General features: G+C 39.9%; 1 protein-coding gene across 2 annotated transcripts in view; it reads left to right on the forward strand.

The window, feature by feature from the left end:
* Nucleotides 1-17213, forward strand: part of BCAS1 (brain enriched myelin associated protein 1) — a 57204-nt gene that overhangs the window by 35006 nt on the left and 4985 nt on the right. Inside the window, exons 10-12 of one of the 2 annotated variants that reach the window (XM_069804922.1) lie at nucleotides 4332-4499; nucleotides 10696-10761; nucleotides 14561-14827. In XM_069804922.1, the coding sequence (XP_069661023.1) occupies nucleotides 4332-4499; nucleotides 10696-10761; nucleotides 14561-14827 (501 nt within the window). The remainder of the gene's footprint in view (nucleotides 1-4331; nucleotides 4500-10695; nucleotides 10762-14560; nucleotides 14828-17213) is intronic. The other variant, XM_069804914.1, reaches the window with a different exon arrangement.

The following is a 17213-nucleotide window of genomic DNA, read 5'->3' on the forward strand; positions in this document are numbered from 1 at the left end:
GCAGGGTACGGTGTTTACCTCAATTTTGAGAAAGCAAAAGGAAAACTCCTATCAAAGTTACCCAGGTCACAGAATAAGTTAGATTCTCATAAGGCAACAATTTGTATGGTCGCGAACCTAGATAAGAAAATGGTGTAGTAACAGTTCCCCAAAACAATAGGAGGGTTTGTAAGAACCAGAAGATGGCTCAATGAGCAGACACAAACTTCCCACCACAATTGGTTTAAGTAAGCTTATTACTAAAACAGAATTAGGGACAGGGTCATTTAAGAGGTGGAAGAATGCTTCCCAAACATAGTGAAATAAAGAGTCTAGTAAAATACTCTTATAAAACACAACTTGCGAAGATAAAATATTATTTTGAAAAAGAAAACAAAGGTAGTTCTGTAATAGGAAGAACAAAGGATGGTGCTCATCTTACTTCAAATAAGTGTATCTTGAAATGTTTTCTAAGCTTGGCAGAGTGCCTTTAAAAAAAGAAAAATAAATAACCCAACAGCACTTCTGTCTCTGTGGTGCATAACAAAAATAGCTGCTGACTTAGGTTGAATTTATTACGATTTGTGTCTAAGGAAACCAGAGGCAGAATTTGGACCCATGAATCCAGCAACCTCAGTTGCTGCAATTTATAGGTATAAGGAGAGAACTTCTATGAGAGCATTTATGCATCAAAGCATCATGAAGCTCATAGAGCTGGGCTGTTTGCAAATTATTCTTCTATACAAATTGCAGTTTCTTCCCAAAACTAGCCACAAAACTTGATATAACTTTTGGTTTTCCCCCAGGTGAAGTAAAGAAACTGAACCCGTTGCTCTAGAGAACAGTTTAGGTTAATGTAACATCATTCAAAGTTCATTGATTTCATCTTTGTCAGGCTCTTCCTATTACACTTTCAATTCCTGCCAGAAACACCTTGGTGATTCTCTTGAATGCACAAATGGAAATTTTTCTTCTAGCTTCTTAGGGGAAACAGGAACAAAAATGAAAAACTGTTCTTAAAAGTATGTCAGAAAACCTTCTTTGCTGCAAGGGGTTTTCCCATCTACTGTGAGACTATGCATAGGCATCCTCTGCCTCTCTGAAGTATGCAATATATCATGGTCATGTGTCATCAGTCTCCAAGAATCTGCCACCTTGGTCGGTCTTGTTTGAGAAGAAGATTTTGTGATGTCTCTAGAGTTTGCTTTTGTCCCAGTGTATCTAAACACCCTGATCTGATTGCACAGAAGTTGTGGAACTCCAGCCTTGGAGATACTAAAAGCTCAACTTGACAAGTTCCTCAGCAACTCTGAGCAGGAGGTTGGACTAGGTCTCCAGAGATATCTTTGAGATTACAAAATCGTAAAAGAATATTCAGCATTAGTTACTTCAGTCTTACAGAGGGAGATGGGTATACAAGAAGGATTCTTGGAGATGATTACAAGAAATTTATCATAAAACTTTTAATAGCAGGCTTAAGATCTCAAACAAGATTACCTGTAACTTCTGCAACAATTTTATGCCTAATATGTAGATTAGATATCTAAGTTTAAAAAAAAAGTAAAAGTAAGCTATTCTAAAACAGGATTTAAACTTTCTTAAAGCCTCCTATGGCTTCCATCAAGAAATGTACAAAAAGTCACTGATTACTTTAAACAAATCCATCTCTCTGAATAGTTGACTATCACTTAGCTCTTTTCTTTATTTAAATAGACAGTGCTTTTCAGAGTTTAGGCATTTCACCCCAGGATGCATTTGTTATCGGTAGTGACACTAACGCCTTTGCATAGGCATAGCTTGAGAGACAAAACTCATTTGGGTTGCAGCTGTAGCAGCGTAGCAGTAATATGATCCCAAACTGTAATCTTTGAATGATGAGCTCCCAGAAGCTAGGTTGCTGCTTTATTGAGCCACTGTTTCAACTCCTGGAATGAATCATTTCCTTCAAGCAAATAGATGGTGAATTGATTAGATGTATGTGTGAATAGGCAGAAATATAGATGAAAATTATTATAGATTGATTATCTCAAAAATGTTCATAAATATAAATTAAATCTACAATTCTATGGGGAAGCGGGCTGTGCTGCAGTCATCTCAGGCAGCAGGGGACAAGGAATATTCATTCTCTCATCATTCTTCTCCTTCGCCCTACCCCATCCCAAAAACATTTGTTTCTTCCACAAAAGAGGAGTAAAGAACAAAGCAAAATCTCTCATGCTGCTGTAGAACTCCATGGTGTGTCCTCATCTTGCATGTGGGGTCCCCTTCAACTCAAAAAGAATATGATAGAACTAAAAGGTATAATACTGACAGAAAAATGCATAAATATATTGAATGGCTTCTGTATGAAGAACTACATAAATTAGGATTTTTTTTTTTTGGCTCAGAAAGGAGTTGGCAGAAAGGAAGATGACAGCAGCATACAGAATGACTGCTGTAACATAAAAGGTGAACAGGAAAGAGCAGTCATTGCTCAAAATAAAAGTGGTAGATTATCAGATCATTTTATTTGGTAACAAACAAAAATGAAGTGCTTTAAAAAAAAGCATACTTAAGGTGTAGAATCCTTTGCCACAGGATGCTGCTGGATGTCAGAAATTTATATTTACTCAGAAAATGTTCAGCTAAATTTCTGTAGGAAAAAATCCATCAAAGGCTATTAAAACAAAGATACTACTTGGGAATCACCAAGTTGAAGACAATTGGAAAAGTAGACAAGGACAGTAGTACTGTAAGCTGCTGCTGGAGGAGGCAGCCATTTTTCACCGCTCCCAGAGTCAGGATCTGGGGCTGGGGTGAGTCTTTGGTATTATCTTTTAAATTGTTTTCATGTTCATGTGGCTAAAATTAATTTGGTCAAAATGACTGTGAGTATAAATTACATGTGTGTTCTTGTAAGTACATGTACAAACTGTGAAATATCATTCCGAGATTTATTTACAGCAGTTGTTTCCTATGGTAACGGTAGTAAGACACTTCAGCTCTAACTGTGCTGTATTTTTAAGCAGCAGCATGTGTTGAAATGCCAATACCTAGGGTAACTGCTTCTGTTTGATTCAATATTGAAGTTACACTACTGAGGGTATACCTTATCCTGCTTTTATAATGTTCTGCACCTTTCTGCAATAGGCTGCAAAATGATCAAGGCCTTGCTCCAGGTCACATTACCTGGTTATTAGCATAATAGCTTCTTTTTATGGTAGAAGGGAAAAATCTTCTTTACACAGTTACAGTGGGATGGGAATTAATTAGTGGTTCTTGAGGGCACAGAAGAATGTTATTTACCAGAGCATTTATAGAAGGCAGAGTAGTCAGCTAAGGAAATGCATGTTCAGTCTCCTGCCCAGCTGTGCCTCCACCTCCTACAGCAGAAATGTGCCTCCTGCTCACGTATTCTGCTCTGCACGAGTCTTGTTCAGTTAAACACATTGAGCATTCCCAGGATAGCCTTGAGAAGGCCGTGGAATGAGACATGCAGGAGATTAACCAATAAATCTTATGGGGATCCATATTTCAGAGGAATTTACCAACCGCATGCCTCTGGTTGAAGTACTGTTATAACAGGAGGAACTTTCCAGTAATTCACAAAAGCTCAGTGGGACCCAAAATCCTTCTATAGAGGCAACATTGCTGAGTACCCAGCAGCTTTTCTTGAACTCAAATGAGGGTCAACGCTATCAAAGAGGGTGACTGTGACCTGTGGGATTGGGTGAAGTAATAGATGAGCTACTTAACTACCTTGTACCTCAGGAAGTCATTTATATCTTCACAACTGGGAAAAGGAGCTAGTGTTGCAAATGTGACCGAGCCTGAGAACACTGTGCCTGCGATGTTGCACTTTTGTATTTCACTAAGAAGGGTGCTAGAGTTTTAACAACTAATAATATCCACAGTGTGTTTTAATTAATCCTATTCCTGCTTTTGTGTGCAAACTCTTGGGTATGATCTTTCTTATTTTTACTGGTTTTACCTGAGTGTCGTCTACTTGGGGCACATATTACTGTATGTAATTTCATTTGAATTTCCTTTTAAAATTGTAATCAAAGTTAAATTATTGTTTGGGAACTGGTACTGCAATTCAAGAAAGGCTATTTCTTCAATGTAAACAAGTGCTTAAAATCCCACCACCTTATATACTTTTTTGAATTGGGATGAATCAAATTCCTGAAGAAACCTGTACAGATATAGTGAAGCTGAGAATGCTTTCATGCCACATTAGTTCTTGATGTACCATCTTACAGCACTGCTGAAACACTTTGATTGTAACCTCTTTAAAAACAAACAAAAAACCAAACCTCACTTATTAAGTTTGTTTTCCCCACTTTCTTAATATTTACCCAAAATAACCCCAGAACGCATCAGAAGAAGCAGAGATCGTAAGCAATGAAAAAGCGGACGCATCTTTAGAAGCAGGGGCTCCTGACAAAGGTGAGAGTAAGAGCCCAGAAGCTGCAGAAGTGAAACCTAGAAGAGAAGAGAGTAAAACCCCCAAAGCAAACCTGAGGAAGTTTTTTAAACTGGTAAGCAAGACCCTCAGTTTCACGAGTTGAGAGCGATGTGTTCAGTGCAAGGCTGGGGGTGGGAATTCTTGAAAAAAACCTTTGGAAAAAAATCAATGTCTGTAAGAGAACAGGAGCGAAGCTATGCCCGTTTCCAGAGGTGGGTGTGTGACCTTGTCCCCTTGTCCCCAGCGCTGCCCACCCTCCCCCGTCCGCATTTCGCGTTCTGCATCTCCCTCTGGCGGCCGCGCCCGGGAAGCGCCCGGGAAGCGCCCGGGAAGCGCCCGGGAAGCGCCCGGGAAGCGCCCGGGAAGCGCCCGGGAAGCGCCCGGGGGCTGCTGCGGCTTCCATGCTCCGCCGGGACCCTTTGTCCCCCGCCGGGGGGGGGGGGAAACAGGGCAGTTCCAGGGGTTTGAGACAGAATTCGGGGTTGCCACGGAGGCAACTTCCACTGGGCGATGCGAGACTATCTGGTATTAGCCCACCGTTGTCAAGGCCCATGCTTGCTTCGGGGAGTCCTGTTTTTAGTAGTGAAATTTTTTTTTTTGGCAGCTTACGTAGGTTAGCTGAACCGGCATGTGAAAGGATACAATCGCTGCTTTAAAGATGTTATGCGTTAGGTGGGAAAAAGAAAGGCACAAAGTAGAATCTAATCCTCCTTCCCAGAAGGAGACTGGAGGGAAGAAGGAAACCGCTGAGGCGATAACGTGGCTGGTATCGGCTCGTGGTTATAGGTATGAAGCAATCCTGCTGATTTGTGTACAAATGACAGCCAGACAGTATTCCTCAACAGAGTCTAGAAAAGTGGCCAAGAAAGAAAATAATCCAAGTCTAGAACGCTTCTCTGATTAAAATTGTAGCAGGCCTTTGAGGATTTATATAGCAATTGATCTATTTTGGCAAGGTTTACAAATGCGTATGGAAGATTTCTATTTTTAATCATGCTGGTTTATTTTCAGACAGCTACGGGTGGGTGTCAGAGTAGTTTATACATTAGAATGTGAAAAATGTAGTTTCTTATAACCCGATGTAATAAACAGCCCAGGTTGTCTGCTCGCAGGTATGTGCTGGTACATACAACTGTGAACAGTCACGTTGTCAAAGGTTAAAGTTCGTGAGTCAGACCAAGGAAGGTACATGCAACAACCCAAATCCTGATTTATTTTTTATCTCTAAAAGATTGGTGTTTCTTTTACTTTCAGCTGTTTGTTAGCCTTAGCCCAACCCATGATGGGTGAATTTACTTTTTTTTATCTTCAGAGTTACTTTACTACATAGCCACTCTGGTGTATTTGAGGATCCAAGCTAGAATTCCTACTATCAGCCAAGAATTGTGCACCCAACATGCCTTTAATTCCACATAAGATTTTACAAAACTAGTCCGTTTGGAAAAATCTCAACCTTATTCCTAAATCCAAGGGGACTTGCGGTCATCCTGCATAGAGGCTGGTTACTATGGGAGATGCTAGACATGCAGAAGGTGACTTGGGACCAATGCATATCAAACATTGACGTCTGTGGCAACTGTAACTTCAAATCATGTCACCCTACCAAAAAAAATACCACCAATTAAAAAATAAAGCTGTTCCACACCCATCTTAGTCATCATGGAAGAAAACAGAGCTGTATTAAAAGCAGTAGATGTAATGCTGCTCTAATCAGAGCAGGAGTTTAATCCAGATTTTGGCATAGAAAGACAGAACTAGTATGTAGGCAAACACCTACCCACATGGGAAACTGAATTGTATTAACTGTGTAACTGGTTTTGCAGCTTTTTGAAACCTTTAGTGTTCATCTGCTCTACTTTTGGCTATCAATTTCCAAACAGATAGTGGATTATTTTAATATATTTATTATCCCTGAAGTACGCCCCAGGCTGTTTCCTCTGAATAACTTTTGGACTACTGGATCGCTGCGACGCTGTCGCGCACAATTGGAGCTATATAGCTGCCCTACAGCTTCATGCCAACAGGTCAATCAGTATTTCTGATTCCTAAGGTAGACAGAAGGATTTTAAGCCACTACTGAACAACTAGCTTCTGTAAAGCTTTTGAACTAGTGGTGAGTGCTGAAAGTGCATGAAATGTTTAAGACCAACACAGGCTTGATTTTCTCACAAGGAAAAGGGGCAGAAACTCCAGTGCTGTGGGGCTGAGAGCTGAGCAAGTACTGTAGAGATGTCCAATAGGGTTCTTTTGCTCAGAATAGCTATACTGGCAGACTGTGTGCTGGAAGGTATAATTTCCACTATAAGGAAGGTCCATTTCCACTGTAGTTTTCTCTGGAGGTCCGGCTACCCTACAGCAACAGCCATAAAGTAGAGGAATTCCCAAGCCAGCTTTACAATAGCTAGCTGGCATCTGCTGGTAGCAGCAGAATTCTGGCACTGTGGAGCTCAGAGAAGAGTAATTTGCACATTTTGGGGGGCTGCCATTTGCAGCCTCCCCAGTCCTCACGCTAATGTCATTAGTCTGCTGTTCACACTAATGCTAGTTGATTTAAAACTAACTCAGACATACGAGAGTTTACACTGCAGCCCTGGCCACAGCGTGCATGTATGTTTGAGGAGCACAGCAAAGGCCCTTATATCGGACCATCCCCTTGTGCTGTCTACCTGTGTGAGGAACTTAGTCCTTAGCACCTCTTACCTGAAGCACTGGAGATAAAATGATTTCTTCATGTGGTTGCATCGGTTCAACCTCTTCCACTTGCGAATCTGGACAAACCTTGGCTAATGCCTAGATGTACCTTGTGGTGTTCCACCTCCCAGAGGTGACACTGGGGCAGGAGGCTCCTGGAGGTGTCGGAAATGCCTTGAAGTGGCATCAGAGCCTGTACAAACCGTGCCATCCATGTGATGCAGGTCACTGACTCATCCAGCAGGTCCTCTTGGAGAACTCCTCCTGCCTTGTTGCAGATGGAGCGGCCGTGAATTTTTGTAAGATAGGATCTTAACAAGTACAGGTACTTACAGTCTCTGAAACAAACCCGTGCTTGTTGGTGAGAAGGAATGTGGCAGGACTTCTTTGATAAAACCCAGACTCCTGTTTACTGATATACTTTGTTGTTTAGTCTCCATTCTGGCAATAGATGGATTATTGCTCTGGCTGCTGAAAGAGATTGACTTTTAATTTTACATTAATATGATTGTTTACTGGGTTTCTCTTCCACCTGCGGAAGATGACCCCAAGGGTATTCTGATAACATCCACAGTTATGTTACACAGGTCAACCACTCAGGTTCTTAAGAAAAGGCAGCTTATCTTCTTAGGATTCAAGACTGGGACTCAGAAATTAAGTTTACTTCTACTTAGTCTATTGTGAGCCTCAGACAGGCAAGTCACTTATTCTCCATGTGCCTCGGTTTTGACATATTCTGCTCGGAGAGCATGAGCACAGGCCAATAGCAAGTAGACATTTAGATCCACAGCACTATAGTTGCCACTATTGACACAAGGATAGCCATTGCGAGAACTAGGAGTAATTTACTTTGGAAAAGGCAGTGTGTATCTTGACGTCTGCCTGCTGACTTGCTCAGTACAGGCATCCCTTCTTTGTGGTCTGTTTGCAATTGCAAAGGTCACAAAAGCCATTGCTGTGGTTAAAATGGGAGACGGTTAACTAATGCTACAAAAACTATTGGGAAATTATAGAAAGATATAAAGTATTAGTTTAAAGCCCTGTGCTTCAATAAGAGATGAAGAAATACCACTGCTCTTTTATCTAACTAAGCCACACCTACATGAATGTGAAATCCTGTGTTGCCAGTTGAAAGTCACACCTTATCAATGAAAATCAAATAGCTATCTTATTTACAGGGTAGGATACATCAGACCTAATGCAGATGTTTTGATAGAAATGGCTACACCTGAGCTATTCACCCCAGGTTCCCTTTAAAGGCACTGGTTAGAGGTGAGCAGGTCTGAGAGCCCCTTAGGATCCAAGACATATCAGATGATGTGAGGCCCTAAAAGCTCCTGCTGTTCTCCACAGAATATAAACAGAAGCAAAGCTAGGTAAGATAAATCCTTTCAAAATGTCTGTTTTGAGGTATTTTGTGGAGATAAGGGTGTAAAATGGCATTTTCAAATAGGAACAAGCAGAATTACCAACTGTAAACTGAGGCTGTAGACTTTGTCCTCAGCCGGGAAGTTGACTTGAAGCATGGTTGGTTTGAGATAATGTTGAGTATGGTCTCTGCAAATAAAATATCCTATTTCTGGATTAATGAAGTTGCTACCAAGAAGAATATATTTTTCTGGAATAACAAAAAATATTGTTTCCAAATTGTCTGCGGTGTCTGTGCTGGCCTACTTCCCCACGTAAATAAACTTTTACATAATAAATAGCATTTGGAATCAAGAATAAGTACTTTATGTTGTCCCAACTTAATTTTCCTTCATTATTCATGAAAATGTAGCAAGTCTATTGCCTGTCCCCACCCTCCTCCATTTAAAGATACACTGATCTACTCTTATTGCCCTAGAAAGCAGAAAACCCTTTCAGGAAGCTTTCAGCAGCAGCAATCCTAAATGACCAAAGGCAAGGATGAAAGGTCAGCAGTGCTCTAGAGAGAAATCCTTGTGATTGTTACATATACGTTTCACTGAAGGCCAGAGAGAACTTTGTCTAGGCAAAGACCTCAAGGTCTTTACTCTGTTATTTATGTTCTGATTAAAAAAAAAGATGGATTACTGAAGGTTGGCTAAAGCAGGGTTTTTTCTTTTTTTCTGTTTTGTTTCGGTTTGGATTTTTTTTAGGAAAAAAGATAACAAAGAGGTTGCTGTTATAGCATAAACTGTTGGGTTTTTTTTCCTGAAGGTATTTAAAGACCTACTGAAATAGAAATGCAAACCAGATCTTATCACAATATGTCTTCATACACTCTGGACTGAGTTTCTATCCTGTAATGTTAAGACAGACCACACTGTGCTTCCTCCCCTCCATTTCTGCAGTCTCTTACGCAGATAAAGAGTCACGAGCATAAACATGCAAGAAAGTGCACAGCAGCATGTTCCAGAAAGAGAATTTTTCCCACAATTTGTGACAAGTAATAAATTGTCATGGAGTGGTGTAGTTTTCTATCATGCTGTTGCTACATAGTGATTTTCTGTAGTTTTATAGGAAAATCAGAGACTGAAATAGGTCCTTGCAATAACACCATACATAGGATCAAGCTGATACTGTTGTGCTTCAAGTAACAAATCTACAAGCTGCAGAAAACCACAAATCCGCCTGATCTATCTTTAGAACAGAAGTCACATCCTTTCATTGTTTTCATTGAACTTATGCAATGAAAAATGACATTTAAATTTGGGCACTTTGAAATTCCGGAGTTTATTTTATGCTTTACTGCTAAGCTCTGTGGCTTATATGGTACTCAAGAGAATGCCACGTTGAACCCTCCAACACACTTTTTAATTAAACATATATATATTATGCCTTTCATTTCTTTTATATTAGTAATTGTAACTAAACCTTAATCTAATATTACAAGATTTGTCACAATTTACTTGTTGAGCTAGTTTTGTCAAACAGCTTTTTCTCTTTTTTAAATCTAGATAGAAATGGGGGATTGTATCTTAAAAACATATTTCCAAGTCAAGGTTTGCTCTGAATGACCTGCCAGTGGTACAGCCTCAGGGTCTGCTCTGGTTGTCTGGGCTGGGAAGAGTGGGCACCAAGAAGGGCCATTACTTAGATATATATAGAGAGAGAAGGCATAAACTGGAAAGGAAAAATGGATGCTGATGATAAAATACAGAAATATATCTATAAAGCTGAGTGGGTTTTAATTATTCACAGGGTATGCAAGCTTAGTATGATTGTTAAATAGAAAGGAAGTCCCACTAGATCTTATAAGATAGATTTGCCTCTGAAAAGCAAACAAAAGCTCTTTCCTAGAAAACTACAGTGGCAGGGCTGATATGATCTCTGGTCCACTGAGACCTCATTCATATTTCTCAGGCCTTAATGGGAAAATTGACTTGCAAGAGACAATCACTTCACATAGGAAAGAACTAGCAAAAATCTACCTTGGAGATGTGGGTATTTCAAAAATGTTGGTAGAGTTTCTGAAATGTCTGATTCTGGTTTAGCGTTGTAAAGAATATGCTTAAATCAAACCTTGCATTTTTTGATTCATGTGTGTTTTCGTGTTGAATTAATGCCTCAAACAGGAACCCAGTTAGAAGTCCTATAATCCTTTGTTATTTTAGTCAGTCAAGGGTGATGGAGGGACAACCAGTTCAGAAGAGGTAAATGGCCCAAGCCCCTGTCACCAAGTAAGTGCCTGGATTTTTTTCATCTTTTGGTGATGGGTTGTTGTCATCTACTTCCATATAACTCTAGCTTTTGAAACGTAAAAACCCCTGAACGAAAAGTGCTACATGCTCACTGAACTTCATATTTTTACATATTTCTTTACTTATCTATTTATTTTATCTCTTCATACTATTAAACAAGATTTTAAAGAGTCACTATCAGATTAAAAAGAAAAGAAGCTTTTTTTCCAGGTTTGTTCCTTTTCTTAAAATAATTAGTGCCTTTATGTTCAATTTTATTCCTATCTCTTGCTATTATTTTACTTTCTGCATGCACCTTGGCTTAGGTAGTGAAACTAAATACACACAGACAGAATAATTTTTACTTTGTTGATTTACTTGTCTGCTAAGGAAAGGATCATTTAGGTGGAAACTCCATAGAAAAGAAATTGAGAATGAAAACTGTTCACTGCGATTTGACAAAAGCCATGAACATATTTTCTCTTATTCAGCTTTTGTTTCTTTCATTCTATGTTCAGAAAAGCTAAACCAAAACTTTGGATGTGACCTTTACATTATAAGCTTTATGGCTTTAGAAAAAAAAAATCACATTTTCATTAGAAATACAAATACTATTACCTTTTCTGAGAGACAAACCCTCATCTGTTGCAAGTCAAGATATCCAGAATAATTGCATTCAGTAATCAGAGATAAAACACAGGTTCTGTGTATAGACATAGGGTTTCCTTTAACCTGAGAGAAAAACTGAAGTCATATTGAAAACTGACCTTTCAGAATTTCCTTTTTTATTTCCTTTTTTAATTAATAGTAAAATTATTTTCTCAGTTTTCCTATTTTCATGATGTTCTATGATACTAAGGTTAATCTTTATGAATTATTTCTCTAAAAGCATCCCAAATATAGAAGGTCTTGTCTTGTGACATTTATTCCTTATTTCATACAACAGCATTGTGAAATGATTTGAGTAAGTGACTAAAGTTACAGTCCTGGATCTGTTTTTTATTATTTTAATGAGCAGCCAGTTTCCTTCCATTTTTTTAAATCAACTTATTAGTCTCCTTACTTCTCTCATTTGCACTAGTGTAAATTAGCACGGTTTTATATAGAGAAGAGCTCAAGGAAGACTGTATCTGCTGTTGACTCTTTCCTTTTTTAGAATTTCTGTGAAATGATCTCCTTAAATTATGCTATCGCATCTCTGGAATGCTGTGATTCTTCTTCACTTTTCATCACTGCTATTCTGTATGTTACAGAAATACATTAAAACACTGATCCAAAATCTGTGTAAATTTAGGGGTCTGCCTTTTGCACTTAAAATGCAGCCTTGTGTTAAGGTCTTCTGTAATACGATGGGGAAAAATACTATCCTGTTAATCTTTTTTTTTTTTTTTTTTGTGGCACTGTTAACATTGAGCGAGTAAAAGCAATCTGTCAGGTGCAGATCACCCTTTAGAATAAGAAACATTAACATGTTTCATTATTCATAGGCTTCACTTTGTATTTCCTGAGCTGCTCCCATCAATATAAAATATGCCAATTTCCTGCCTTTCAAGGTTAATATGAAACACCTCAAAGAGATTATCTGATTGGAATTTTTTTTTTCTTATTTTGCCTGGAAAATGTATTATGAATATTTTTAAAGTGTTTTGTTTGACTAACATCAAAGGCCAAAACCTGCTCACAGAAATAGTCCTGTTGCATCCAGTTCAGATTTAGCTGTAATACTGTAACTATCAGGCACCTACACAATCAAACACGTGTGGTGAGGAAGGCTTGACTCTAATTTTACACCCGCAGAGTAAACCCACAGATTTCACAGAGTGTTAATAAGGGTTAGAAGTTGTTCTGGTACCTTTGAACTCAGACGCATCCAGTCTCATAGCTGTATTTTGGGTGCTGTGGTTATTTTTGAATTGAATGTGCACGTTTGCAATTGTACCAGAGAGAAACATTTCAAAAGCGAGCTAAGGCAAATAAGAGTAAGAAGGATCTCGTCAAACTCACCAATGGGTTCAGCAACTGAGAGCTTCCTGTCTGATAGTTAAAATGAGTCAGAAAGAGACAGACAGAATTAAATTTGGGGGTTTGAAGTTCTGTTCGTCCTCGTGCTGAGAGAGCTCCTGCATCGCTCGGGCACTCAGACGTGCGTCCAGGCAGGTGTCTCTCCTCAGGCGAGGTGGACGAGATGCAGGTAGGGTGCAGTGTCTGCGCAGCCCCAGATGACAGTTCTCCTCTACTCTGAGGCTGTTAAATTTGCTTGAATAAACAACTGACACTCAGATGGTGCCTGGCCGTGGTGTATGGGGCTACTGATCACCTGCATCTCCAGGTTTCATGTGCTGTCTTCATGTATCTCCTGCAGAACTAGAGCAAAGACTAGCTTAATGACTTTTAAGTCTAAAAGCAGACAAATCCAGCTGTAAGCAAATATATACCCATGTATGTCTGTCCTTTGGAAATGGAAATAGTTAAATACAAGCACGTATTTTGTTGAGGACTTAAGCTAACCGGTCAAGACTGAATGTATTACATGGTTGTAGGTTCTATAATTGAAATGTGGGGGTTTTTTAAGATTAGGTGGGGAAGAAAGGTGAATCAATTGAAAAAGGCCAGTGGTAGTATTGCTACCCCCTCTCATTCTTGTTTCCCCAAAATTAGAGTGGCTTGAGGTTTGTTTTATTTTTTTAATAGATATGAGAGGTGTATTTGCATTCTGTTTCTCTAGAGTTTCTGCTTTCAGTTTTTCCTCTGAAATCATGATGTCTAAAATTGTTGGGTGTTTTTTTTATGAAAGCTAAGCTTGTCGTATAAGTGTACAACCCTAGGCCTTTAGAAGAACACTAAATATTTCAAGACTAGTGGTAAAATCCCCAAAGCTGGAAAAATTACAGAACTTTAAGCTCTGGGCTGTGCCTTGAAGACAGATGTAAGATTTCCAGATTTTCAACAAGGCAAATAGGTGTGCAATTTTAATTATTATGTTAATAAATAAGGAAATATTATTTTTTGCCTAAGAAAAAAGAAAATCCCGTTTGCAAACAGGTGTCCTAGCAAAAGCATATCTAGTCATTTGCTACTCTGCTAACTGTGATAGTTTCATTGTCTTATCCTTTGTTTGCCAGATCTGATTTTTCTCCTGTGAACTTCAAACATATCCCGTACTTCTCTGAGTTTCAGAATCTTTTCTTTACTATATATAGCTGCTCTGTCATTGTGTTTGTCTTTGGAATGTTTGCTTATCTCTTCTTTTGCATTTGTGCATGAAATTTTCTACGATGCTGCAGCCTTCCATAGCCAAGCTCTATGTTGTTAACTTTTTGGTGGAGTGTTGTGGTTTTATAGCGGAGTTGTTTTTATCCTTTGCTTTATGGTGTCTTTTACTTCCTTTCTCTCCAAAATTTTTCCCTTGCACTTTTTGGGTGCTTTCACAGCCTGGGATGCAAAAACTGGGGGAGTCTCAGTTGGAAGTGCATGCTTGTGACTCTCTGCATCTTTCCGTGCATGTTTTCTGCCTCCTAAAACAGCTTCAGCATAGATATGTACGTAAATAAAGCAAGTCTATGCAGGGATGGTTTGATCTTGTGGTCTTTGCTCATGTAAGTAATTCTATCGGCTCCCTGGGAGTCCTTCCCTAAGTCAAAGCTGCAGGAGTTCGTCCCAAACTCTGTAAACGAAAACCTGTTGGACAGCAGGATTTCTCCCTGCCAGGTGGCCTTTCATTTTTGAATATATTTATGGATTGCCTTCCAAAATGTTTACATTTAACACTAAAAATAACCATTGTTTGAAACTGCTTTAGACATTAAACTCTACAGAGAAGCCAGTTGCCCCAGCTGAAAGTGAACCTGTGGGCCAAAAGAGCAAAGAGAGTTCAAAAGACAAGAAGTCTACAGTGGAGCTGAGCAAGCAGAAAGGCAGCAAACAGGAAAGCAGGGAGCAGCCAGACCCCCGGGAGCAGCAAGCAGCCGAGACCGACTCCATCCAGAACGGAGGAGATGCTTCAAAGGAACCCTCCTTCAAGAAGACAGAGAAGAGGCAGTCACTTGGAGGGTTTTTTAAGGGCCTTGTACGTTAACTTGATCTTATCTTTTTAGTCATTTTTTTCAGCTGATTTAAGTACCCAGCCTGCAAGCCATTAACCATGCGAGACTTGTGCTCGGATGGAGTGCAACTTCACAAGCAGCTTGCAGGACTAAGGCCAAACAACAGCAAGTTTTTGGGCAAAGGCGAGAAAACTTGGGCCTCAGGGTACTGATTCACAGGCAGGTATGGTTTACTATGGGAGAGCTATAATTGTTCCCACACCCCTGTTTTAGAGGTTCATGCCTTGGCTACGGGGATGACTCAACTCTTCCTGTAACAGGTACGGAACCACCTACAAATTACGGTGTGTTTATTAAGGAAAAGCGGAGGTGGTGCCGGTTTACCAGAGTAACCCGCCTGCCACGAGGGTGGTTCAGCTGCTGCTTCAGAGCAGCTGGGACATCCCTGCAAGGTGGGAAATCCCTGCAAGGAAAAAATCAAGGTAGACCACTGGGTGGGTGGGAGCCAGCATAGTGGTCACAAGATAAGCACCTCGTGTTAGCAATGAGTTATAGGCTAGTTAAAGCACACACAAAAAATACACATGGTATTTTTATTCCTGCTTTATTTTGTTAAATCTTACCCTAAATTTGCTGTGCTCCCTTCACTGATACCTGAAATGTAGCAATGAAAGAATTCAGCATGCTAAAAATTTGGGTTTCTACAGGGCTTGGTGTTACTGATGCAGCTAGCGGTTCCTTGGAGCATTAAATAGATGGAAAGCTTTTTTTTTTTTCCCTTGCCCATATTGAGGGGCCACTGCAGAAACAAAAGCACAGGTTAGACCTGGGACTGTCTCTCAAGCCTCTGCAAGAGGGCAGATTTCCATTGCTTTTTATAAATCAATAGGCAGGATGCAGTTTGCTCCTCTTTCCTCACCCTGTCACAGCAGCAATGAATCCGCAGAGCTGTGGGCTCATTTTGAGCATCTTTTGGAAACCTTGTGTGTAAACTGCGCTTCATCACAAATTTCAAGTGATGTAAAGAACCTAAACAGGTTTGACTGTTACCTGCAATGATTCCCAGTGCAGCTGGCCCCCTGAGAGACGTACAGCTTTTGTTCCTTTCTCCCTACCCTGCTTCTAGGCTGTCAGCAAAGACAGACAGGTAGGCAGTCCTCTAGGCCTGAAAGAAGAAAAGCCAAGCAGTATAGATTGAAATGGTAATGCAGATTTGAAAATTAGCCCAGTTAGGACACTGGGTTATAAAGTTAGGCTGCCATGCAGACCAGTATGACTCATTCAGGGGCAGATGTTCTTCCACATCATAAGAAGTGTTTAATTTGCACGCGTTTCACAGAATTACTATGTATCCTACAGAGGGCAATTTGCATTACCAAAGTAATTGCACATTAGAAGGGGAATTAAGAACAAAAGAAAAATAACTTTCTGTAATATTGATTAGCAACAGTTCAGCCACTTCTGCTTTTGCCACTTCTGCCATTGTTCTGGGGTAAAATCCTGGTCTACCACAAAATCAGTGGGGTTTTCCTGTAGTTTCAATGGAGCAAGGAAGTCCTGGAGTGCACCTGGAGTAACTACCAACTTGCATTGGCTTCCAATCACCTTGACTCGCAGTGAAATCAAGAGGAGAAATCATTTTGCTCAACACTATGTGAAAAACCCAGGGTATTGTTTTATATGCACCTGTGAATTATACTAGCTGACTGAAGTTATCAAACACATGCACTTTTCTTTCCTCACCCCCTTTGCTTCCAAATCCGATATGAAATTTCTATTGTGCGCAACATCAGTGGGTGTGTGTAACACCTGATCTGTGCTCACAAGTATGGTGTGTAGGTGTTGCATCCCACTCTGGGTATTGGCAACCTCCCCCCCCCCCAGTGAAATCAGGAGTTCTCTTACTTAAACCACTCAGATAATCGTAACAGGTCTCTTAAATCAACTGGAGGGGAAGAAGACAGACACATTTTTCTGGCATAGGTTATCTAGAAATGGGGCAAATGTTAACTACCTCTATTATTCTAGATATAATTGAGATTTGTTTCTCTGGTCTAGAGATTTGTTGAAATTAAGCCCTGACAGGCCTCCTTTATCAAAATTCTTACTGTAGCCACTTGTGAGAAAGGGTTTATCTGTTGACAATTGCACTTTATGTATGGTGTCATTCATTGAAGCTGTATCAAAAAAATCTTTCATAGAGTTTAATAACAGACACAAATTTAGAATTATTCCAGAAAGGGAGATATGAGAAAGTGCAAGCTAGGGAGGAAGCATGCTTGCAAGTTCATGAAAGACACAGAGAGAGGCGGGAAAGGTGTCTCTGATTCAAAGGGCAAGAAAAAGCTTTTTTGAGCAAGAAAGGAGATTGTGAAGAGGCAAAAAGACCTTTTGAGGGGGAAAAAATGC

Source organism: Haliaeetus albicilla, chromosome 2 (genome assembly GCF_947461875.1).
Source record: "Haliaeetus albicilla chromosome 2, bHalAlb1.1, whole genome shotgun sequence".
NCBI lineage: Eukaryota > Metazoa > Chordata > Aves > Accipitriformes > Accipitridae > Haliaeetus > Haliaeetus albicilla.